This window comes from Littorina saxatilis, linkage group LG3, assembly GCF_037325665.1.
Source record: "Littorina saxatilis isolate snail1 linkage group LG3, US_GU_Lsax_2.0, whole genome shotgun sequence".
In the NCBI taxonomy this organism is placed as follows: Eukaryota; Metazoa; Mollusca; class Gastropoda; order Littorinimorpha; family Littorinidae; genus Littorina; species Littorina saxatilis.
The window spans coordinates 4,930,948-4,955,107 of NC_090247.1; the positions used below are offsets into that span (position 1 = coordinate 4,930,948).

The 24,160-nt window shown below is 44.3% G+C and overlaps 1 protein-coding gene and 1 long non-coding RNA gene across 3 annotated transcripts in view; one reads left to right on the top strand and one right to left on the bottom strand.

The window, feature by feature from the left end:
* Positions 1–24,160, top strand: part of LOC138961467 (uncharacterized) — a 394,970-nt gene that overhangs the window by 296,324 nt on the left and 74,486 nt on the right. The window lies entirely within an intron of this gene.
* On the bottom strand, positions 5,287–18,565 carry LOC138961455 (uncharacterized). 2 transcript variants are annotated; one of them, XR_011454186.1, is made up of 9 exons: positions 18,363–18,565; positions 15,888–16,008; positions 14,888–15,013; positions 13,455–13,562; positions 10,047–10,103; positions 9,007–9,141; positions 7,384–7,515; positions 5,945–6,653; positions 5,287–5,464 (listed from the first exon to the last, which is right to left on the bottom strand). XR_011454186.1 is itself a non-coding variant. In XM_070333107.1 (8 exons), the coding sequence occupies exons 1-8, from the start codon at positions 18,426–18,428 to the stop codon at positions 6,568–6,570; spliced, it is 831 nt and encodes a 276-aa protein (XP_070189208.1). In that variant the 5' UTR covers positions 18,429–18,565; the 3' UTR covers positions 5,287–6,567. The 2 variants fall into 2 exon arrangements, 1 of the variants encoding a protein (XP_070189208.1); XM_070333107.1 differs by having other exon boundaries at positions 5,287–6,653.

The window sequence follows — 24,160 nt, forward strand, 5'->3', positions numbered from 1 at the left end:
CCAAACACAATCACGATTGATCTTGATAGTATGAATCAAAGGTCATTACAATAGAAAATAGCAGATACTAACAAAAGATACAAGCAAAAGTAGTATTTGAGACACAAAAACGAGCAAAACAACAAAAAAGTCAAATGCACTCGCGCAGATTCAAGGGCATACACAGACAGACAGACCTACAGGCAGACAGACAGACCTACAGACAGACAGACACACACCCACACATACACACGCACACATACACCCACACACACACACACACACACACATACTCATATTCATAGACAGACAGACAGACAGACAGACAGACAAACAGACACACACACACACACACACACACTCATATTCATAGACAGACACACACACACACGCACACACACACACACACACACACACACACACACACACACTCTCATATTCATAGACAGACAGACAGACACACACACACACACACACTCATATTCATAGACAGACACACACACACACACGTACACACACACACACACACACACACACACACACACACGGAGACATCCCCCCCTTTCTCCTCCGCACACTGACACGAAAACAGACGCAGGTTGTTGGTGACCAGTGTTTCAGCCACGTTGTCCAGTACAGGCACGAGGTTGTTGGTGACCAGTGTTTCAGCCACGTTGTCCAGAACAGGCACGAGGTTGTTGGTGACCAGTGTTTCAGCCACGTTGTCCAGAACAGGCACGAGGTTGTTGGTGACCAGTGTTTCAGCCACGTTGTCCAGTACAGGCACGAGGTTGTTGGTGACCAGTGTTTCAGCCACGTTGTCCAGAACAGGCACGAGGTTGTTGGTGACCAGTGTTTCAGCCACGTTGTCCAGAACAGGCACGAGGTTGTTGGTGACCAGTGTTTCAGCCACGTTGTCCAGAACAGGCACGAGGTTGTTGGTGACCAGTGTTTCAGCCACGTTGTCCAGTACAGGCACGAGGTTGTTGGTGACCAGTGTTTCAGCCACGTTGTCCAGTACAGGCACGAGGTTGTTGGTGACCAGTGTTTCAGCCACGTTGTCCAGTACAGGCACGAGGTTGTTGGTGACCAGTGTTTCAGCCACGTTGTCCAGAACAGGCACGAGGTTGTTGGTGACCAGTGTTTCAGCCACGTTGTCCAGAACAGGCACGAGGTTGTTGGTGACCAGTGTTTCAGCCACGTTGTCCAGAACAGGCACGAGGTTGTTGGTGACCAGTGTTTCAGCCACGTTGTCCAGAACAGGCACGAGGTTGTTGGTGACCAGTGTTTCAGCCACGTTGTCCAGAACAGGCACGAGGTTGTTGGTGACCAGTGTTTCAGCCACGTTGTCCAGAACAGGCACGAGGTTGTTGGTGACCAGTGTTTCAGCCACGTTGTCCAGAACAGGCACGAGGTTGTTGGTGACCAGTGTTTCAGCCACGTTGTCCAGTACAGGCACGAGGTTGTTGGTGACCAGTGTTTCAGCCACGTTGTCCAGAACAGGCACGAGGTTGTTGGTGACCAGTGTTTCAGCCACGTTGTCCAGAACAGGCACGAGGTTGTTGGTGACCAGTGTTTCAGCCACGTTGTCCAGAACAGGCACGAGGTTGTTGGTGACCAGTGTTTCAGCCACGTTGTCCAGTACAGGCACGAGGTTGTTGGTGACCAGTGTTTCAGCCACGTTGTCCAGAACAGGCACGAGGTTGTTTGTGACCAGTGTTTCAGCCACGTTGGACAGTACAGGCACGAGGTTGTTGGTGACCAGTGTTTCAGCCACGTTGTCCAGAACAGGCACGAGGTTGTCCGTCAGGTCGACAACAGTGTCCACTACGATGTCCAGAGCTGTTGGACATGCGTACACAGCATTCACAAATTGGTTCAAATACGAGTTAGTATTCATTTTTTTTTTTATATATGTACCAGGCAAGGCAAATAATTTATTGCAGGAAACCCCGGTACATGAACAAAACAAAGCAATAATAAAAGGAAGAAACGTAAACAGTTTCAACATATTACACATAAGGTTCTTTAGGTAAAAAAAGAAAAAAAGGAAGTCATAATTAAAAAAAAGAAATCCACGTGTTGTGACTATATACATGTGTCTGTATCATTGCGGAAACAAAACAATAACTGACTGTCGAGATCTGCATCAAATGTTATTTTTTGGTTGAAAAAATGCAAATACCATTTATGTGCGATCCAATTTGGTTAAAATCCCGTTTATGTTTTACAACTTAAAGTCACCATCAATCTGTGCATGTTTCGGTATCGTACGTAATTAAAGCGCTTACCTCCCTCAGCAACGTCAGAAACAGTATCGACGACGTCAGCACCCAGGTCACCGGCAGAGTCCACGATGTTCTCGAGGTCTCCCACAGCGCCGTCCACAGTGTTCAGCACCTCACCAAGGTCCACAGTCGATGGCTGCATCATGGAAATGAGTGTAATGGTCAGTTTTGTCAGCGATCATCTTCGGTTTTTGTTTTTTGTTGTTGTTTGTTTGTGTGTGTCGATAACCAAATGGGTCATCCGAAACCGATTCAGCATCGACCATATTCTCTGTGTTGTTCTTGGTCTACTCTTCAGTAACTATGCACATATCAGTATCTATAGGAGGTTCCTTACAGCTCAGATTCTTTTGGAGTCGGCATTTTTCATATTGTCAAAAATCTTAATCTATATAAAAATAAAAAAATAAAAATATTGTCGAGGGGTTCGTCCCGGAATACAACCTGCAGTGTTTCCACACTGTTATGTTTCACGTGAATTTTGTGAATATCTATACACTGAAATTATATTGTTTCTGGAGTCAAGGATCGCGAACGTGTTCACCAACACAGATGGAAATATGTTGGTCAGTTTTGTTAAAGGTGTTTTGCTGTCTGTGAAAGTGAGCCACAACAGATCTATTCAGGCTGTTATACGGGATACGATAATTCTTATACTTGAACACATGCCAAAATCAGAGGAACACACACACGCAGACACATACACACGCAGCCACAGACACATACATAGACAAAGATACACATACATACACACATAGGCAGACAGACAGACACAGGCACAGACAAGCAGGCACCGACACACACACACACACACACACACACACACACACACACATACACACACACACACACACACATACACACACACATACACACACACACACACACACATACACACACACACATACACACACATACACACACACACATACACACACACACATACACATACACACACACATACATACATACACACACACATACACACACACACACACACACACACACACAACACACACCCACACCACCACCACCACCCACACATACACCCACAACACATACACTAACACACCCAACCACACACACCCAACCACACACACCCAACCACACACACCCAACCACACACACCCAACCACACACACCCAACCACACACACACACAAAAAAGCCCAACCCAACTTACGAGGAATATCAACCTTCAGCATGTCTCCATCGAAAGCGTCAACGCCCAGAGCGTCAACCTGAGCGGTCAACTTGCCGGCGTCCAACTCGCTCCAGTCCACGACAGCGTCAGCCAGACCCACCTCGGCCCCTGCGTCCCCTAGTGGTGTGTCCGGTACGGCGGCTTCGGCCAGGTCCGTGTCCACTACAGGTCCGGTCTCGGTGACGTCGGCTTCAATGGGCAGGACATTCACCTCGGGTCCTGCGGCTGCAGGGGCTCCGACTGCAGGGGCTCCGAATTGCTGGGGTCAAGTTAGGGAAAAGGTTGGTTTGTGAAATGTGTAATCGTAGAAAAAACCCCGATATATTCACAAGTCGGCTTGAATGGGCAGGACATCCACCTCCGGCCCTGGTGCTGCAGGGGCTCCGAATTGCTGTGGCCAAGTTAGGTACGCGGGTACATAAGGATGAAGTCTTATTCTTCTTCTTCTGTGTTCGTGGGCTGAAACTCTCACGTACACTCGTGTTTTTGCACGAGTGGAATTTTACGTGTATGACCGTTTTTACCCTGCCATTTAGGCAGCCATACGCCGCTTTCGGAGGAAGCATGCTGGGTATTTTTTGTGTTTCTATAACCCACCGAACTCTGACATGGATTACAGGATCTTTTCCGTGCGCACTTGGTCTTGTGCTTGCGTGTACACACGAAGGGGGATAAGCCACTAGCAGGTCTGCACATAAGTTGACCTGGGAGATCGGAAAAATCCCCCACACTTAACCCACCAGGCGGCCGCGGCCGGGATTCGAACCCTCGACCTTCCGATTAAGAGGCCGACGTCTTACCACCCCGCCACAGTCTGCTCCGCCTGGCGTCTGGCATTATGGGGTTAGTGCTAGGACTGGTTGGTCCGGTGTCAGAATAATGTGACTGGGTGAGACATGAAGCCTGTGCTGCGACTTCTGTCTTGTGTGTGGCGCACGTTATATGTCAAAGCAGCACCGCCCTGATATGGCCCTTCGTGGTCGGCTGGGCGTTAAGAAAAAAAGAAAAAAAAAAAAAAAAAAAAAACCGCCACAGCGCCCGTCCGCAGTCAGACGGTTGGGGACTCTCCTCACTGCCAGGTTCCAAAAAGTTACAGCATATAGCCTAATCGGGGAAAACAAGATTACTTTATCCTTCAGCGATTATCACGTGTTAAATCCAGTTATAAATCCAAAAACAAAGAGACTGCCAACGTTCCAACATTCAGAATCCAAAAACAAGAAAGGTAGGTTGTTGGAACGTTTGTTATTGACAAAACAATACATTCACAGATATTTCGACCCAACGGTCTTTTAAGTGAACAGACAAACAAATATTCACACAAAACTTATCTTGATAGTTCTATCAGTTTCACGTCCACTCGTCAGGAAGCCGAGCGAATGAATCATCTTGCCTGACTGCAACCCTCTTGTTTGTTTTGTTCTTCTGTATGTGTATAATCCAGTTATATACAATGAGTCTTACATGAAAGGAAGTGCAGATTCAATAGGAATGCAACGGTACCAAAATCAAGAGCAAGGGTAAGGAAACAAGGATGCACGTAGTCATACGTAACTGCCTAGTTTACCTTCACCGTAGGCCAAAAAAAAAAATTATTGCTATTTTATTTTGTCTTTTATTTCGTTTTCACTTGTCGCAGAAGCTGTATGTCATGGTATATTCGTACACACAAACAAGCACGCAGGCACGTGTGAACGAACAAACACACACACACACACACACCACACACACACCACACACACACACACACACACACACACACACACACACACACACACACACACACACACACGCGGACAAACTACAATACAACATATTCAAACTATTCGTCGTTTAATTCAACTTGTTTGGATAGAAACAGAAGAACAAAACAAATGTTGTTTTACATTGGACACATTAAGGTTCTGATTAGTAATACCTTCTTGGGCAAATGAATTTACTTTAATTTATGTCTAGTTTAAGCTTTTCAGCAAATCGCAAAACAAACTGTGGGCCTATCATCTCCTCCAAAACAAACTGTGGGCCTATCATCTCCTCCAAAACAAACTGTGGGCCTATCATCTCCTCCAAAACAAACTGTGGGCCTATCATCTCCTCCAAAACAAACTGTGGGCCTATCATCTCCTCCAAAACAAACTGTGGGCCTATCATCTCCTCCAAAACAAACTGTGGGCCTATCATCTCCTCCAAAACAAACTGTGGGCCTATCATCTCCTCCAAAACAAACTGTGGGCCTATCATCTCCTCCAAAACAAACTGTGGGCCTATCATCTCCTCCAAAACAAACTGTGGGCCTATCATCTCCTCCAAAACAAACTGTGGGCCTATCATCTCCTCCAAAACAAACTGTGGGCCAATCATCTCCTCCAAAACAAACTGTGGGCCTATCATCTCCTCCAAAACAAACTGTGGGCCTATCATCTCCTCCAAAACAAACTGTGGGCCTATCATCTCCTCCAAAACAAACTGTGGGCCTATCATCTCCTCCAAAAAAAGAAGAAGCAAAAAACCACCAAACTTCTGGAGACAGAACCTATTATTCTCAAAACTAAAAAAAACCACCTAAAAAACAAACAAACATGACAACAATTCAATCAATGAGGCTTATATGAGGCTTATATGAGGCTTATATCGCGCATATTCCGTGGGTACAGTTCTAGGCGCTCTGCAGTGATGCCGTGTGAGATTAAATTTTACACGGCCAGTAATTGCAGCCATTTCGGCGCATATTTACCTTTCACGGCCTATTATTCCAAGTCACACGGGTATAGGTAGACAATTATTAACTGTGCCAAAGCAATTTTGCCAGGAAAGACCCTTTTGTCAATCGTGGGATCTTTAACGTGCACACCCAATGTAGTGTACACGGGGGGGGGGGAGTTCGGACACAACAATTCGCCAATGGTTACATGAACCAGAAGGCAAAACAACTTAATGCTGCATGAATATCGTTTAAAACGGAATAATGAAAGCAATGAGATGTTCAAAAAGCACACTACTCATACAAAAAGAGTGCATAAGGAGCCAAAAGAACATAATTACATTGAGAAATGTATGGAACTTTCCATCAATGGATAGACATCGTCTGAAAATGGTTTTACTTCTTAATGCCTCTCGAGTCCGCCAACAGCCTCTTCAGTAGACGTTTGAGTTGTCTCTCTTCCTCATCAACGGTTTCACCCTCTGGAACAGATTGAACAACAACATGAAGCTAAAGTAAGGTGAAGCTACAGTAAAATAATACCATAGAGTAACATGAAGCTGGAATAACGTAACGGTGGAGTAACATGAAGAGAGAGGAACAAGACGCCAGAGTATAATGACGATAGAGTTACATAACGCTAGTATGAGTTATTTCTAATATGCTGACTGTTAGCAAATGATAAGAGACATGTCGAGAAAAAAGATATCAAGCATGAGTCTTTAGGCGAATGCTAATATCGTTTGTGATAACACTTATTAATCACCCCTTCTTACTAAAGCTCTCTGTGATGTACAATAACAACAGCGTGTGCGCACACACACACACACACACACACACACACACACACACACACACCACACACACACACACACACACACACACACACACACACACACGCACACACAAACACACATTCACACATACACTATAATACCGTTTGTGGATAGTGCGTTCAGTATATTTTTGTGCGTTTGACAGCTTGACTTAATGTATTAATTTCGCTTCACGCGACTTGTTTTACTTATTTATTTTGTGTGTGTGCATGAGTTAGCTTTCACAAGTACCCCCCGCCCCCACCCACCCTCACCCTCTCCCGCCCCCCTTCCCCTAACCAGTCTGTCTCTTTGTGTGTTTTTGTCCCCAGTTTAAATCACTATTAATTTTGGGACATGTGTTGATTCATAAAGGATCCCTAACCAGGACACTTACCATTATTTTCCAGCTTGCTGTAGGCTTTTCCGACGGCGATGTTGAAGCGCTGAGTGTTCTTCCTTACCAGGTGTATCTCTCTGAGAAACGTGCTCACCAGATGGGCCGCGTCCGCTTCTGTGTACTCATCGTCTGAAATGGAAAAAAAACCCAAAACAGATTGAATTTTATTTGATGTTTATTTCGATGGCTGTTATTCATTAATTTTGCTCTACGGTCACCCCCCCACCCACCCCCCCTACAACGATTACTGTGGTACCAGTGAAAGAAAGGAAGGAAGATGCATGATAGTAAAGAAGAGAGGAAGAAGAAAAAGAGAGGAGGAATTGAATTGAATTGAATTGACCTTTATTTAACAAGGATTAAGATTTAAAATAAGGCTACGTCTTTTCTTACAATCTGTCCTTGGGACGCACAGACACACAATGATAAAATAAAAAAAATAGAAATTAAAAAGTTAAAAAGTTTACCAACAAAAGGAGGTCGGAAAACTTCGGCACGTGATAATAAAGATGACGATGATGATGACGATGATGATGATGATGATGATGATGATGATGATGATGATGATGATGATGATAAAGATGAGGCATGATGAACATACACATGTGGTTATTCTTAAAATCAAATGCATACTATGCATACAAGCTGGTAGCAATCGAACATGTAGAAATAGTACAACAAAAATATGTTCAGAATATACAATGCACAGCATATCTTTGGCGTAATACTAAGTGTGGTGAATCAAAACGCGTTAAACTACTCAAACATTAAGTGTTTTTTAACACATTTTTTAAAACTTTTTAATGACTTTAAGTGCTTAAAGGATGATGGAAGTGAATTCCAAACTGATGTACCCGAAAAAGCAAGACTAGTCTTATAAAGGTCAATTCGTGGAATCGGTGGGATCAAGTTGACCGACCCATATCTGTCGGTAGCTTTATCAAATAATAATGTAATGTAAATCGGCACTTTACCGTAATACAATTTATGCATGAAAATGGCTTTGTTTAACTTGAGATGCTTTTCCAGTTGAAGAAAGTTAAGCATTTTTAATGTCATATCTGTTGAGGCATTATCCGTTACGATGAGTTTAGCCGAGCGACGACAGAGAGAGTCTAATTTTTTCAAGTGGACATCACTGCTGCCATCCCAGAGCGTCGAAACATAATTAATGTGAGGCATTACATGAGCATGAAGAGAGAGAGAGAGAGCGAGAGAGAGAGAGAGAGAAAGAGAGAAAGAGAGATAGAGAGATAGAGAGAGAGAGAAAGAGAGAGAGAGAAAGAGGGAAAGAGAGATAGAGAGAGAGAGAAAGAGAGAGAGAGAGATAGAGAGAGAGACAGAGAGAGATAGAGATAGAGAGGGACAGAGAGAGAGAGAGATAGAGAGATAGAGAGAGAGAGATAGAGAGAGAGACAGAGAGGGAGAGAGATAGAGAGAGAGATAGAGAGAGAGACAGAGAGAGATAGAGATAGAGAGGGACAGAGAGAGGGAGAGAGAGAGAGGGGGGATGTGGGAGGGAGAAAGAAAGAAAAGAGAGAAAGAAAAAAAAAAGAAAGAAAAAAGAAAAGAAAAAAAAAGGATAAAAATGAAATAAAATAAAGATATCCCCAAACTGACTGGTCATCAGCTCCAGATCAATAGTGTCGACCTGTCCGTAGAGACTGCTAAAGCACCAGAGGTCAATCCACACGTGTCCTGCCAGTTCCTTCATATACGCCTTCCTCTGAGTCGGGTCTTCGGGGTCGTTCAACTCTGAAATTGAAAAACCAGCGTGATATATGCCTTGGTCAGCTTTTTGAGCTCTCAGTATTAGTCGTAGAGTCACTCACTTCTGAAATTGAAAACCAACGTGATGTTATATGTCTCGGTGAGCTTTATGAGCTATCAGCCTAACAGTTCTGAAATGGAAAACCAGCGTGATATGGTGAACTTTATGAGTTCTCAGCTTTGAACGTAGAGTTACTCAGTTCTGAAATTGAAAACCAGTCGGATATGCCTTGACGAGCTCTCAGCCATGTCTGTGGAGTTACTAAGTTACTCAGTTCTGAAATGGAAAACCGCGTAAAACGCCATATCGGCATTATGACATTATGAGTCAAGAGAGACGTTCGTGGCCTCGCAGCGATGTCTGTCAGTTCCTTGTCCACATTCTGAGAGCAAGGAACGGCATTGACGTGCTCTTGGCACTGTCCGTGGGCTCCATAAGTTGTGACATTGACGTGCTCTTGGCACTGTCTGTGGGCTCCATAAGTTGTGACATTGACGTGCTCTTGGCACTGTCTGTGGGCTCCATAAGTTGTGACATTGACGTGCTCTTGGCACTGTCTGTGGGCTCCATAAGTTCTTACATTGAAAACAGTGCAAGAAATGTAGAATGCCTTTCCATTTTGTTTTTGTTTCTAAAGCAACTGTTTAGTTGAACATTTACTTTGATTGAAGTTTTTGGCAGTTGGCTGATAAACTTATAATTGTACAGATCTTATAAACAAAGGGAAGTAAGCGCTTTTAATGCATACGACATGTGTAATAGAGTAAGTGAGAGTTGTGCGGAACCAGTCGCCTGGCACCTGGCGGAGAGAATAACAAGCATTGAAATAAACAAGCATAATTGGCCCTGACACATGACATGGATTTTGACTGTACAGTTGAGATCTTACCTGCTTCGAAGTGCTTGATAGTTTGACAACGGTCAGCTTCAGCAAAACCGTCACTTCCTGAAATGACAATGGAAAAATCAACGGACTGTGGGAAACAACAAAGATGGCTGACCGCAAAACATGGCCATTTTCTGACAGGACAATCGCACAAATGACAACTTGTGAGGAGAAAACTCGACAGGGTTGAAGATTTATCTCGCTCTCCCTGTCTGTTTGTCTATATGTCAGCCTCTAAGTCTGTCTCTGTCTCTCACTCTGTCTCTCTTTGTCTCTCCCTCCGTCTGTCTCTGTTTCTCTTATGCCTTGATACGCACACATGGATACTCGCCCCCCCCCCCCCCCCTCTCGCCTCAATGTAACATGAATACGTCCCACTTTGCCAAATGTAAAATGCGAGCTAACACAGGGACCCTGTCTGATACAACGAATAATGTAACAAAAACGAATAATGTAACAATTGTTACATTATTCGTGGGCCGCCCCCGAATAATGTAACAATTGTTTCATTATTCGGGGGAAGCCCTTTTTTCAACTTAGAAAAAGTTAGACTTAGAATAAAAAAAAGTGTAAAATAGCTCATAATACAGTCTCGGGTTAGGGTTAGCATCCACTCTCTAAAATGACATGTCACTCACATGGCATGCACCCTTTTTGCAGAATCAGTGACGTCACTCGCACACATGCACAAACAGATAGACACACGCCGTTATACTCTGATTCTACCCCCCTCCCCTCCACCCCCACCCCCTCTTTCTCTCTCCCCTCGTTCTCTCTCTCCGGGCTAACCGTCAAAACAGCCCATCAGAACGCCCGCTTCAGTCGTGCACCCAGGTCCGCAGCCAATCAGATACCAACTTTGGGCACACACCTTTGCTGTCAAACGTTTTTCATGAATTCCCTGCAGATCCGAATAATCCTTAACAAAACACAGTAGGCAAACCTATTACAGCACTATTTTGGAAATATAAATTCGGTTTCGAGCTTGTACAAAAACAATGTTACCAGTTTAATGAAAGAAACAAGATTAAGACTGTTGCGTTGTGGTAGCCTTCGTACTACATTCCATAAATATTCTGTTGGAATGGGTAAATCCCATAGTGCAGATTTAACATAGCTCGTATCGTGTTAGAGAAATAGATTTCATTGACCTTTTGTTCTATTCCTGTGACAAACAAAAATATTGGTAAAACAATAAACAGAAATACCCGTGTGACTTGGAATAATAGGCCCTTGAAAGGTAAATATGCGCCAAAATGGCAGCGATCTACTGGCCCAAAAAATTCCATCTCACACGGCATTCCGTAAAGGGCCTAGAGCCATAGGGTTAGGCACTTAAAAATATCCAGTTATTATTATATTGTTATAATAAATTTTATCTTATAAAAGCAAACTACAATCTAATTTGTATAATTATTCATTGGTAATGTACATAATTCTGAATATTTACACTCAGATAGCAATTACTCTTCTTGTGCTTGCAAAATATGTGTCGGTGTGTATCGATATGGAACTCCATTAGAAACTAGACACATTTTTAGTTACGAATAAAGGTTTAGGAACATAGAATCAAAGAAAATAACAAGTTACAGAACAAAAAAGATTGGACCTGATGTCGGAAAAAAACACCATCCCAAAACAAGTAAACAAAACCGCGACGACACTTATCTTAATTCTTGTCCAAAAGTGTTTTTTCCACGTGTATTTTAACAGGAGGTTTGAAGCCCCACACACATATGGGAAAGCCGAGGCTAATAATGGCGGCCACCATGTGCTATGTCCCAAACCCTACTACAAGTCGGGAATAACACATTAAAATACACATAATTATTATAATTTGCACGCACATACTTATCCCAACGACATAAAATTACAAACATAAACATTCATTATCTCAAACACATCCATGCACCTGCCTGCGGTCATATAATGCAATGCACTTCCAAAAATATGATGACATTATTTTGTTTTTCCTCCGATAAGAGAAAAATATTTCTTATATCCGGAGTCTCCCGATAAGAAAAACCTCGAATGTAAGAAAGCAAAAATAATTTCTCCTGGACACTCTTATCAACCCTTTGTTCTTGACCTCACTGGGTGAAGGGTCATTCGCATCATCACGCACGAATTTATGTGCATCACAATAATTATCAGTCTAGTGTTTCCTAATGAATTATATTTATAGAGAAAATCTCGATAGCAATTTCAAGGAAAAGCTACATCCGCCACGAATAATGTAACAATTGTTACATTATTCGGTTTTGTTACATTATTCGTTGTATCACCCTGTCTCTCTTTCTCTGTCGCCGTAGCTGTCTGTCTGTCTGTCTGTCGGTCGGTCGGTCTGTCTGTCTGTCTTTCGCTTTCTTGCTCTCTCGCTCTCTCTCGCTCTCTCTCTCTCTCTCTCTCTCTCTCTCTCTCTCTCCTCTCGCTCTCTCTCTGTCAATCTCTCTCTCTCCCTCTCTCTCTCTCCCTCTTAGTCTCTCTTCCCCTCTCTCTCTCTCTATCTATCTCTCTCACTCTCTCCGTCTCTCTCCCCCTCTCTCTCTCTTTCTTTCTCTCTCCCTCTCAGTCTCTCTGTCTTTCTCTGTCTCATCTCTCATCTGTCTCATCTCTCCCTCTCTCTGGTCGAATGTCCATGTGTGAATGGGTAAGTTGAGCGTATAACAATGTCCATGTGTGCGATGTGTAAGTGAGACATGGATGTGTTCATGACTGAATGCGTAAGCACAATGCAAGGAATGGCCAGAGAGGTATGTGGGAGGTGTGTTTATAACCTGCCCTGTTATATAGTGCTATATGTCTTATGTAAAAACAATGTCCTGTTTGTATTATTGTTATGTACCACGCCTGAATTTCTCTATGAGATAATAAAGTATTCTTATTCTTATTCTTATTATTCTCTCTCTATCAATCTCTCTCTCTCTTTCCCCCTCGCTCTCTCTCCCTCCTCTCTCTCTCTCCCCCCTCTCTATCTCCCCCTCTCTCTCTCTCTCCCCCTCCCTCTCTCTCCCCCTCCCTCTCTCTCTCCCCCCTCCCTCTCTCTCTCCCCCCCTCTCTCTCTCGCTCTCTCTCCCCTCTCTCTCTCCCCCCTCTCTCTCTCCCCCTCTCTCTCTCTCTCCCCCTCCCTCTCTCTCTTCCCCCTCTCTCTCTCTCCCCCTCTCTCTCTCTCTCTCTCGCTCTCTCTCCCCCTCTCTCTCTCCCCCCTCTCTCCCCCTCTCTCTCTCTCTCCCCCTCCCTCTCTCTCTCTCCCCCTCCCTCTCTCTCTCCCCCTCTCTCTCTCCCCCTCTCTCTCTCTCCCCCTCTCTCTCTCCCCCCCTCTCTCTCTCTCTCTCTCTCTCTTTCTTTTCGTCTTGTCATACCTCCACACATGTAGGCATATCGTCCGTGTCGCCACTGAGACGTACTTACCTGCATAGAGGCGAAACATGATTTGCACGAGGCGTTGCGCGACACGATCAAACATGTGACCGTTGTGTTCTGCCTGTTCCCGGAACCTTTTCGCTACTGTCTCCAACGCTAACGATTGAAAGAGAAAAAAAACAACATAAATAAGCGATGCCTTCGCTTATATTGACAAATAACAAAGAGAACCTTCCTTTCCCTTTGTACAATTGTGAACTGATCGTGACTCTCACAAACGCAAGAGAGTCTACAGCATCTTACAAATGAAAAACGAATACATTAATTGATAAAAAGATCAATAAATAGATGAATGAAAAGATAAATAATTAAATAGATAAATAGATAAAACAGGGAAGGAAACAGTATATTTACTGCACCAAATGAAAAGTTGATTTGACGCTTGGTGACAACAACAACAACAACAACAACAACAACAACAACAACAACAACACAAAAAACCACCCGTAGAACTTACTTCTAAATGTAGTTATCCGGATTCCACAATCCGTCCGTGGCTGAGTTAATGACAAACAACACCGACCTAACATACAAAGACGTCTCCTTTGACCCTCTTTTTCAAAGCGAAATCTCTGACGTCAAAAGCCAAATAAGGGTTGAGGAGGCGCCATATTGTGAATCATGGAAAACTTGTATCACATTTCTGGAATATGTCTCCCAGAAAATGACAAGCAACTTCAAAAAATAATTTATGTCTGGATGACTTCGTCGTTTCAACACTAAAAACAAAATCCCAAAAAATCGAAAGGTTACTTGTAGGCGAACGGTATGTTATATGTCCGTCTGTCGGTTATGTCCTAATGTTGTATATATATATATATGTCTTGTATACTTGCCATTTACATATTTAATATACATGTTGAAGGATGAATGATGATACATTGTAGACGGATGCATGTTATTGATTAAAAGCCCCACAATGATGTGCTTGGCAAATACAAAGAAAAACAATAAATTCCTCCGAGGTAGGAAAAACACCCCCGTCAAAGGGAAATAACCTTCTCAGTTGGTGGCAGTGACTGAGTGAGAATGGTTATTTCCCTTTGACCATTAAGATGTCCCTCTATAAGTCCTTGTATAATTTTAATCCACCAATAACTCCCTAACCGTGTGTTTGACTGGTCCCAATTTTTGTAAGGACCGTCTCAGGAATGTATAGAACCTGTTCACCAAGTTTGGTGACGATCGGTCCGTTCATTCTTGAGATCTATATGCGAACACAAACACACAAACACACAAACAAACAAACAAACACATCGACCGAATCCTATACACACCCCTATACCGGGGGTGTAAAAATCGAAATGTCCCCGCCAGGCTGTGCATGAGTCGGCATCGTATCGGTATCGTATCGGCATCGTATCGGCATCGTATCGGCATCGTATCGGTATCGTATAGCATTAAAGGAGCGTTTTATTCACCTCCCTCAGAGGCGTTTTCATACACTGCTCCAGCCGCCCAGGCAGCTGCTTCCAGTTTCCCCTTGGCAGCCTTGACTTCTCCAACCATCTCTTCCATCTCGTCTTTAAACTGGGAAGGAGAAATAGCTGAAACAAATACAAACCAACACGATTGTCTTACTGTATGAGTACAAATGCATAACGTAAGATGTCATCTTAAAGAATTCACTTCTCAAGTTTTATGGAGATCTGTGGTGAAGCTTTCTGGGAATCGCTCTACGCGCACGCATTCCCATTCACACATATATTTACACACACACACACACACACGCACACTCACTAACACACACACACACGCGCACACACGCACACGCACGCACACACACACACACACTGACACACACACACACACACGCATACCACACACACGCACACACACACACACACGCACGCACGCACACACACACACACACGCACGGACGCACGCACGCACACTCACACACACACACACATCCCCTTACCTCACTCTCTCTCTCTCTCTCGAGTCCCGGTCTATCGCAATAGGCTGAATTTAGTCAAGTTTATACGGAACGTTTAAATATTGTCAAAACGATTCATTTGCTAAAACTACGATCTATTGATCTTAACAGTTGATGAACAAGATAGACAACAGACACGTAATAGCGATGAACAGATGTATGCTGTGTATCTTGTCTATGAATACACGTTGAAAACACGATGGATCGAGGTGATGGTGAATGTTTTGTTTTGCACATAAGAAGTTCCAACTTTCATAAACTGACCGTTCTTGCTAACGATTTTACTGTTCTTACCAACACGTTTGTGTTACGTTTCGGACTGCATGTATATCAAGCTACAGGTGATGTTCCTGCTACACTGCACTAAGGTAATACGTTCATGTGTGTATGTGCGTGTACTGACGTGGAATGCGTGCGTGCGTGCGTGAGTGCGTGCGAGCGTGCGTGCGTGCATGTTGTTTTCATTTGGAGATGCAACTTACGTTGAGGAATGAAATCCTCTTGGCTCCCTTCCGCCGAGTTTCCTTGTGAACCTGGGGCAGGCCCGTTCACTCCATTTTCTGGGCGCCCCTCCCCTGTTCCTCCTGCTTGTCCACCGACACTCTGTACAAGGAACTTAGTCGATAAATATCGACAGGGGGCCGACAAATGGTTTAAATGGGAAATGTGTGTATATGGGTGTGGGTTTGAAACAAACAAACCAACCCATGTGAACCCCGGGCCGCAGGCCTTCGATGTAGTGATTGAAAAAAAAGGATGTTCTCAAATGGTTCAATTCTCATTTGGTCTGATTCTCAAATGGTACCGGTATACTCCCCCCCCCCTGGCCGCAGGCCTAGGAGTAAAATTTTTATAGACACTGACCTTCTTCCCAGGGGTCATTGACCCAGTTTTAGCTATGAGAGGTGGTTCGCCCAGAGGCTGTAGAGTATACTGGGGCGGTCTCTTTGATGTCTTGAGAGGAAACTTGGCCAGGGTAGTACATGCACCAGAACTGGTGGACACCAAGGACAAACATGAAATCGAAGCAGTTTGCTTTCAGAGAGAACGGTCGTCAGCAACTCAAACTTCTCTGTTTTCTTTTTTTTTTTAAATCTGACTTTCTTTGTGGCCCCCTGACTCCGCCCCCTCCCTCTGTAAGGACCCTCCTCCACAAGGACCGATTTTTGTCAACATTTTAAAGGTCGCTAGAGAGGGGTTCCACTGTATGACCTAACCGCTACTGGCAGACGGCCTCAATCTTCACGCGCAAAGACGAGATTAATAGGTGCTCGGTTTTGGTATTTTGAATTACATTACATTAAACCTTTGTTGGGTTTCATGGTCATGGCAACAGCCATAATAATATTACATGATGTATAATATCATATTTCAGCATATGTGAATTACATGTCATCATACTAAACTGTCATACATTTTTATTCCTACATTATTCTGATTGATCACAACCAAACCTACTATCATTGGACACATCCAAATGCAAGCGCCTGTTCTTGACAATTTCTCTCTGATCTAAATATAAAATCAGTGCAATTTCCTGGGTCGGGCTTTGCCACAGACACTCACGGTTTGGCCTGTAGGTAAAATGTACAATGTATTTTCTGATTTGTGCACAAAAGCTTTTTTTCTTTTTTCTTTTTTTTAACATAACAATGTTTAATGTCACTGTATGTTTAAAAGACCATGGTCATATTTGTAAAAAAAATGTTAAATTAGAAAATAAATAACATTTTGGTTCATGATTTTTCCTACACCTGTGCTAAAAATAAGAAATAAAAATGTCGGGTATATAAGTCACTCAAATACAGCTAGGTATGAATGGCTCGGTTTGAGTTTGTTGCAGTTGACCCTGCACAATGCGACATATCATGTTTTTGTTGAACAATTTTGACGTCACCCCTCCCATAGGGTGACGTATTTCACAACTTCCTGTGTTACACAAACTCTGTGATGACCAATTTTGACGTCACCCCTCCCATAGGGTGACGGATTTCACAACTTTCTACAGATGAACAATTTTGACGTCACCCCTCCCATAGGGTGACGGATGTCACAACTTCCTGTGTACACAAACTGATGACGTATTTCACAACAAAATGGCGCTGCCCATGGTCAACCTCGAAACTATCCGTATAGAATGGGGGCGTCCTCGCCCCCATAACAGCATGTAAACAATGAGACAGCACTGCATATCAAACCGAGCGTTTCCCCCGAAATCGGCGTATGGCTGCCTGAATGGCGGGGTAAAAACGGTCATACACGTAAAAATCCACTCGTGCTAAAAACATGAGTGAACGTGGGAGTCTAAGCCCATGAACGAAGAAGAAGAAGAAGAAACCGAGCGTTAACTGGGCGAGAAACGTCCGCCCGTGCCACACGGGAGATATCGACGTAACCTTACAAAGGCTCAGTGACCTCGATCGCCCCACACGCTGGTGTAGTGTACAGACCTTTTTTTCTTCTTTAAAAACAAAATCTCAGCAAGAGTTCAAACTGGGTCAAAGCTTTCACTGTCTCGGTCACGGTAAAGGGAAAACACCCTGTGAAGTGGAAACTCACGCTTTTAATTACACGCGAGCACGCACGCAAACACACAAACTGCGAACACAACAAAAATCACATCCCTTTTTAAGTGTTGAGATAAGCAAATATACATTTAAATAATATTTGGACCCGTACTAAAGCATATATATCTATATATGGTTATATAAATATATGCTTTAGTACGGGTCCAAATCTCGTCGCGATATAACCTTCGTGGTTGAAAACGACGTTAAACACCAAATAAAGAAAGAAAGAACGGGTCCAAATACTTTTTATTTCTTGCAGTATTGCAAACAAATTAAATTATTTTTAAATCGACATTAAAGAGCTAAACACGCACAAACATAAAATCTAAACAGAAAGAAAAGCATGAACATTAAGTTCTCATATTAATATTGCGAGTATATACTTACCCTCTTTTGACGCGGTGTTGCGGCCGCAAAGGCTACAAGAACTGCCATCAAAACTAGGACTTTCATCGTGCAAATGCTGGACACAGAGCAACAATTGCAGCTGAAGAACAGATACAATTTATGAATTCTCTACAGACGAACAGAACCCGTTTGGGAGTATGCCCAGATGACAACGGGTATTGGCACGATGTCTTTTATATATGCCCGGTATGCGGGTACATAAGTACCCGTTCCCGTACATGTACCTGTGGATTGCGAAAGGCAGGTAGGAGAGAGTCATTCACCCCACCCGAACTTGCCTGTTATCCTACCCTCGGTAAGTCCCCCCCCTCCCCCATTCCTTTCAGACCACCCCCTTCCCGATGTCAAACTTCTCCCGTTTTTAAATTGTGCAAGCTACCCTACTCCGAAACAGTGGAACCCTACTTTAAGAATATCGGTTTCATACCCGCCCCCCCCACCCCCCCCCCACCCCACACACACACACACCCCTTCAAGACCTGGCATTCGCAGACTTTTTGATTAGGGCTCCTGTAAATTTACCTCCGTTTCATGAAGACTCCCGCCATTTCAAGATCTAAGCATCTCAGACTTTCGTGGCACTCGAACTCGAACTCGAAAACTTTATTACCGAGGGATGATAGCATTAGGTCCATATGGTCCTTTCTTACAGCTAGTCCCTACTATAATACACACATGAAACAAAGAACAAATATGAAGAATTTATAATAAAAAATAAAAATAAAAAAATAAAAAAAAATAAAAAACAATAAAAAAACTAAATAAAAATCAAAAATTAAAAAAAAAGAGGGTTCCACTGTTGGCATTTGACAACACCCCCCCCCCCCCCCTCTCTCTCTTGACCTGCTCGCTTCACGAACCCCAGCCGTGAATAATGCAGGGGGATGAAAAGGGGGGATGGAGGGGGGTGGGGGGCAGGGTCCCAGTGTGAGATGAGAAGCTCTATTTATGCACTGAAGCGTGTCGTGCACAGGAGCTTGAAGTTAGCAATAGTTTATTTCAACGGGTATCGTACAAGTATCTCAAGAGCTCAGCCTGACAGTTGAACACAATTTCAAAGGATGATAAATCGAGATGCAGTTTCAAACCTAGTTTTGTTTGCATGTGTGTGTGTGTGTGTGTGTGTGTGTGTGTGTGTGTGTGTGTGTGTGTGTGTTTATGTGTTTGTTTGTTTTTGTGTGTGTATGTGTGTTTGTTTGTCCGCTTTTTATTGTTTGTGTGTTTCCTTTTCTCTTTGTTTGTTTTTAACACTCAGGGATTATGCATGCAACAGAATAATTCATATCATAAGAAAAAATCAAGTAGCACCGACTGAAAATAATTACATCCTCATCCTTGGTTTATGTGCCTCCCTCTGTGCTCACGTTTCACGTCAAGATTTGAGCTGCAGATCCAGCCGTTCCACTGCCAGCACTTGTCATTTGTGAACCTGAAGATATTTCTACCCGTCAGTTTGATAGTCTGTCCATTAGTCTCAGCTCGTAGGCTTGCCTGTCTGTCTGTCTGTCTGTCTGTCTATCTGTCTGTCTGTCTGTCTGTCTATCTGTATGTCTGTTTGTCCGTCCGTCCGTCAGTCTGTCTGTCTGTCTGTGTATCGTCCTGCAAGTGTGTGCGTATGCGTGCTGGTCATGACAACTTCTTCTTGAGCACTCGCCTGTATGTGATCTAACGTGCTACTTTTTTTGTAGAGTGCTGTCGGGATAACCAATCGGTTTAGTGCGTGAGAGAAGTCAATCCTCACCAAGCCTGAAATCTGCTTGGCTGCCTTACTTTCGACATGCTGTTTCGCAACGTTCAGTCGCCCACATGTTGTCACCAACCAGTCTTTCCTACCCTCTCTCTCTGTCTCTGTCTCTCTGTCTCTGTCTCTCTCTCTGTCTCTCTTTCTCTTGTCCTGCTACCACCACCCATCTCTCTCTGTCTCTGTCTCTCTCTGTCTCTCTCTCTGTCTCTCTCTCTCTCACTGTCCCAAGATAGGCCAATTGGTCCAAAGAGGACGTTAACACTAATTATCAATCAACCTCTGTCAGTCTGTCTGTCTGTCTGTACCTCTCTTTCTCTCTCTCTCTCTTTCTCTCTCTCTTTCTCTCTCTCTCTCTCTCTCTCTCTCTCTCTCTCTCTCTCTCTCTCTCTCTCTCTCTCTCTCTCTCTCTCTCTCTCTCTCTCTTTACTTGCTTGAAACAATTTTCATTATGCCTTTGACAATAAAATGTCATGTTGGTTTGTATGTTTATTTTTGTTTGTTTGTTTGTTTAGTCTGTTAATCGTTTGCGGGGATATAGCTCAGTTGGTAGCGCGCTGGATTTGTATTCAGTTGGCCGCTGTCAGCGTGAGTTCGATCCCAGGTTCGGCGGAAATGTATTTCACAGAGTCAACTTTGTGTGCAGACTCTCTTCGGTGTCCGAACCTCCCCCCGTGTACACTACATTGGGTGTGCACGTTAAAGATCCCACGATTGACAAAAGGGTCTTTCCTGGCAAAATTGCTTAGGCACAGTTAATAATTGTCTACCTATACCCATGTGACTTGGAATAATAGGCCGTGAAAGGTAAATATGCGCCGAAATGGCTGCAATCTACTGGCCGTATAAAATTTCATCTCACACGGCAACACTGCAGAGCGCCTAGAACTGTACCCACGGAATATGCGCGATAAAAGACTCATTGATTGATTGATTGAATGTAGACGTACGTAAAATAATTTCTAATCGTCAGCGTGCGAACCGTGTAACTTTCTATTGGGTTCAACTGTAACTGGGGCGATGTCTTTTCTTTGCGACACACAAAGCAGCCCGAAGAAGTTAGAATGAATGTATTTTATCTGACAGGTTGGCTTTCGTAATGTACAGAGCGGAGTCAATCTGAACAAAGACGATTTCTTTAATAGCGATATACACAGCAACTCAAATAAGAGAGATTTAATGCATGTTCCCTGACATGTTGGCTTTCGTTATTATAATATGTCAATCTGAAGTGAGACGATGTCTTTAATAACGACACACACGGCAACTCAAAGTATTGAGAATTGATCAATTTTCCGTATAAAGCTTGCGTTCGTTACACTGAGCCGAAATAGATTCTATAGAAGCGAGAATTAAAGCATTTTCAGTATTACGACTTTCGTTATACTGAGCAATGGCGGGGTAAAAAACGGTCATACACGTAAAATTCCACTCGTGCAAAAAACACGAGTGTACGTGGGAGTTTCAGCCCACGAACGCAGAAGAAGAAGAAGAAGTTATACTGAGCAGGGATAGATTTGAAATGCGTTCTTTCTCGTGTAGATAGTCATATGTTCCAAGGCAAGGATTTGTATGAAAATTAGTAATGAACACGTGAACATTAGTAATTTTTACGTGAAAAAGTGTGAGTTTAGATAGAGCGGACAGCGTCAGATAAACTCTATTTAAACGAGACAGATTAGCCGCGGGTGGAGGAGGAGGATGTTAGATACTTGAGGTAGACCTAAAGGGATCAGTGTTGGCAGGTAGGGAAGAGAGGGTAGTAAAGCAGGATATCAACACTTAGGCCCGTAATTAGAAAGAGAGGGGAGAGGAGGACTTGTGAAAGTCAAGGAGAAGAGCCCAGCCGCAATGTCCATGTTGCCGGGGGGCTTGCACGTGTGATGCATCAGCGGGGGTCTATAAGAACGGGAGAGCAACACATTGTGGTGAGTCCTTACCAGCGCGGCGCAGCGGGCATATGCCAACTATTTCTTACTGCAATATGGACTTCGAATTTGGAGCGTGGGCGACAGATCTGCCTTTAACGGTGGTTAAAGTTCTCCAGGATGAGGAGTTGAACACCCTCAATGTGCTCAGTAATGCGACTGCCCAGGATTTGGAGGGCCTGGGTCTCAAGCGTGGCCACTACGTAGCGCTGAGAGTAGCAGTGGCGGCCCTGCAAAAGCGAAGCGGGGGAGGGCCACTATCCCAGCGGGTGACTGAGGAAAAAAGCGTGGAACCACTCCAGGGACTGTTAGGCGGCTTGTCACTGCAGCCAACAGGTGAGACCTCCTATCTTTCCATTCTGGATTTTGTGCCGGGGTCGATGGCGGCCGAGGAAGAGGTGACACTCGGGGGAGGTGTCATCCTAAAACTCAACCAGAGACCAAAACTTGACAAAGTCTCCCCCTGCCACTGGATTGTGGCAAACGCACGCATCATGGCGAGGTTGATTGCTGAGAAGCCCGGGTTTGACTCGACCGCCTACCTCCGGTACACAGAGATGATAGGCGAGCTGGGGGCCAGATACTTGTGGCAGTCGGTGCTTCTGTACGACGACGAGTATAGAAGGCGCCAGTCGTCCAGCGGATTCAAGTGGGGAACCCCCAACCCCCACCTGTCCACGGTGATCCTGCGGGACCGGCTCCAGCATGGCGTCCAAGACAACAAGGGCGGCAAGGCTACGACGGCCAGCGGCGGTTCCCGGCGACCAGCGGGACCCAACGGGAAGGAAGTGTGCTTATTGTACACCAACAAAGGCGACTGTCCCTATGGGTCCCGCTGCAGATTCCTCCACGTCTGCGACACCTGCGGCATGGGCCACCCCGGCAAGGACCACAAAGTGACAGCTACCACCTCCCCAGCCTAGGACACAGCGCAACGAATTGCCGACAAAACGGTAGGCCCCACCTTCAACAGCCCGTTCCCTCAGCTAGATTCCAATAAGTGCGAATTTCTCGGAAATAGTGATTCCATTAATGCTAAATCTCAAATGTGGCACAAGGTGCTAGAAGGCGATCACGACAAAACCTTTTTATTAGATGGCATAAGAAACGGTTTCCGTGTAACAGAAGAGAGTAGGGCAGGCGTACTAGACGTAGAGCAAACAAACCATAGGTCATCGAACGAACACCATAAAGCTGTGGAAAAAGAGCTATTAGATCAGATAGAAAAAGGTTATTACATTGTAGCTAGTAGAAAACCAACTGTGGTAAGCGCTATCGCTGCGATTCCCAAGGATGATGGCAGCATCAGGTTGATCCATGACGCTAGCAAACCCACAGGTAGGGCAATGAACGACTATTCTATACCTGAGTCAGCTAAATTTCAAACCGTATCTGACGCGTGCGCCCTAGCGAAGACAGGGTATTGGTGTGCAAAAGTAGACTTGCAGTCCGCCTATCGGTCAGTATGCATCAGTCCGGACGATTATTGTATGACTGGGCTGAAATGGCATTTCACAGGTGAAAAGAAACCTACTTATCTCTTTGACAGTCGGCTGCCTTTTGGCAGCAATGTAGGGCCGTCACACTTCCATCGCCTGTCGCAAGCTATTCGCAGATGCATGGCACGGAAAGGCATGCCAGGTGTGTTAGCGTATATTGATGATTTTCTTCTGGTAGCAGCTACCAGACAAGAGTGCAATGACATGTTACTGTCTTTAATTAGATTATTGAGGGAACTGGGTTTCAACATTAGCTGGAAGAAGGTGGTGGGGCCTACTCAACGTATCACGTTTCTCGGTGTCGACATCGACACGCGAAACAACACCCTGTCACTTGGAAGTGACAAGTTGCAGCAACTGCGGCAGCGACTCCTCCAGATCCGAGGAAAGAAGCGCGCGACAAAAACTCAGCTACAAAGCATAGCGGGGTCCCTTAATTGGGCCTGTCAGGCTGTCAGAGGAGGAAAATTCTTTCTGCGGCGGATACTGGACACGATTAAACCCCTTCAGCAGCAGCGACACAAAGCGAAACTATCTGGCGAATTTCATAAGGATGTACAATGGTGGCTTTCTTTTATGCATGTATTTAACGGCACAGTATATTATTTT

What these genes read in the sequence shown, in the direction of transcription:
- LOC138961455 (XM_070333107.1), bottom strand. Translation starts at nt 18,428, where the DNA reads ATGAAAGTCCTAGTTTTGATGGCAGTTCTTGTAGCCTTTGCGGCCGCA. An exon ending in AGAGGATTTCATTCCTCAAC is followed by an intron (nt 15,014 to 15,887) that starts GTAAGTTGCATC and finishes TATTTGTTTCAG; the next exon opens with CTATTTCTCCTTCCCAGTTT. An exon ending in CAGCAAGCTGGAAAATAATG is followed by an intron (nt 6,654 to 7,383) that starts GTAAGTGTCCTG and finishes AATCTGTTCCAG; the next exon opens with AGGGTGAAACCGTTGATGAG.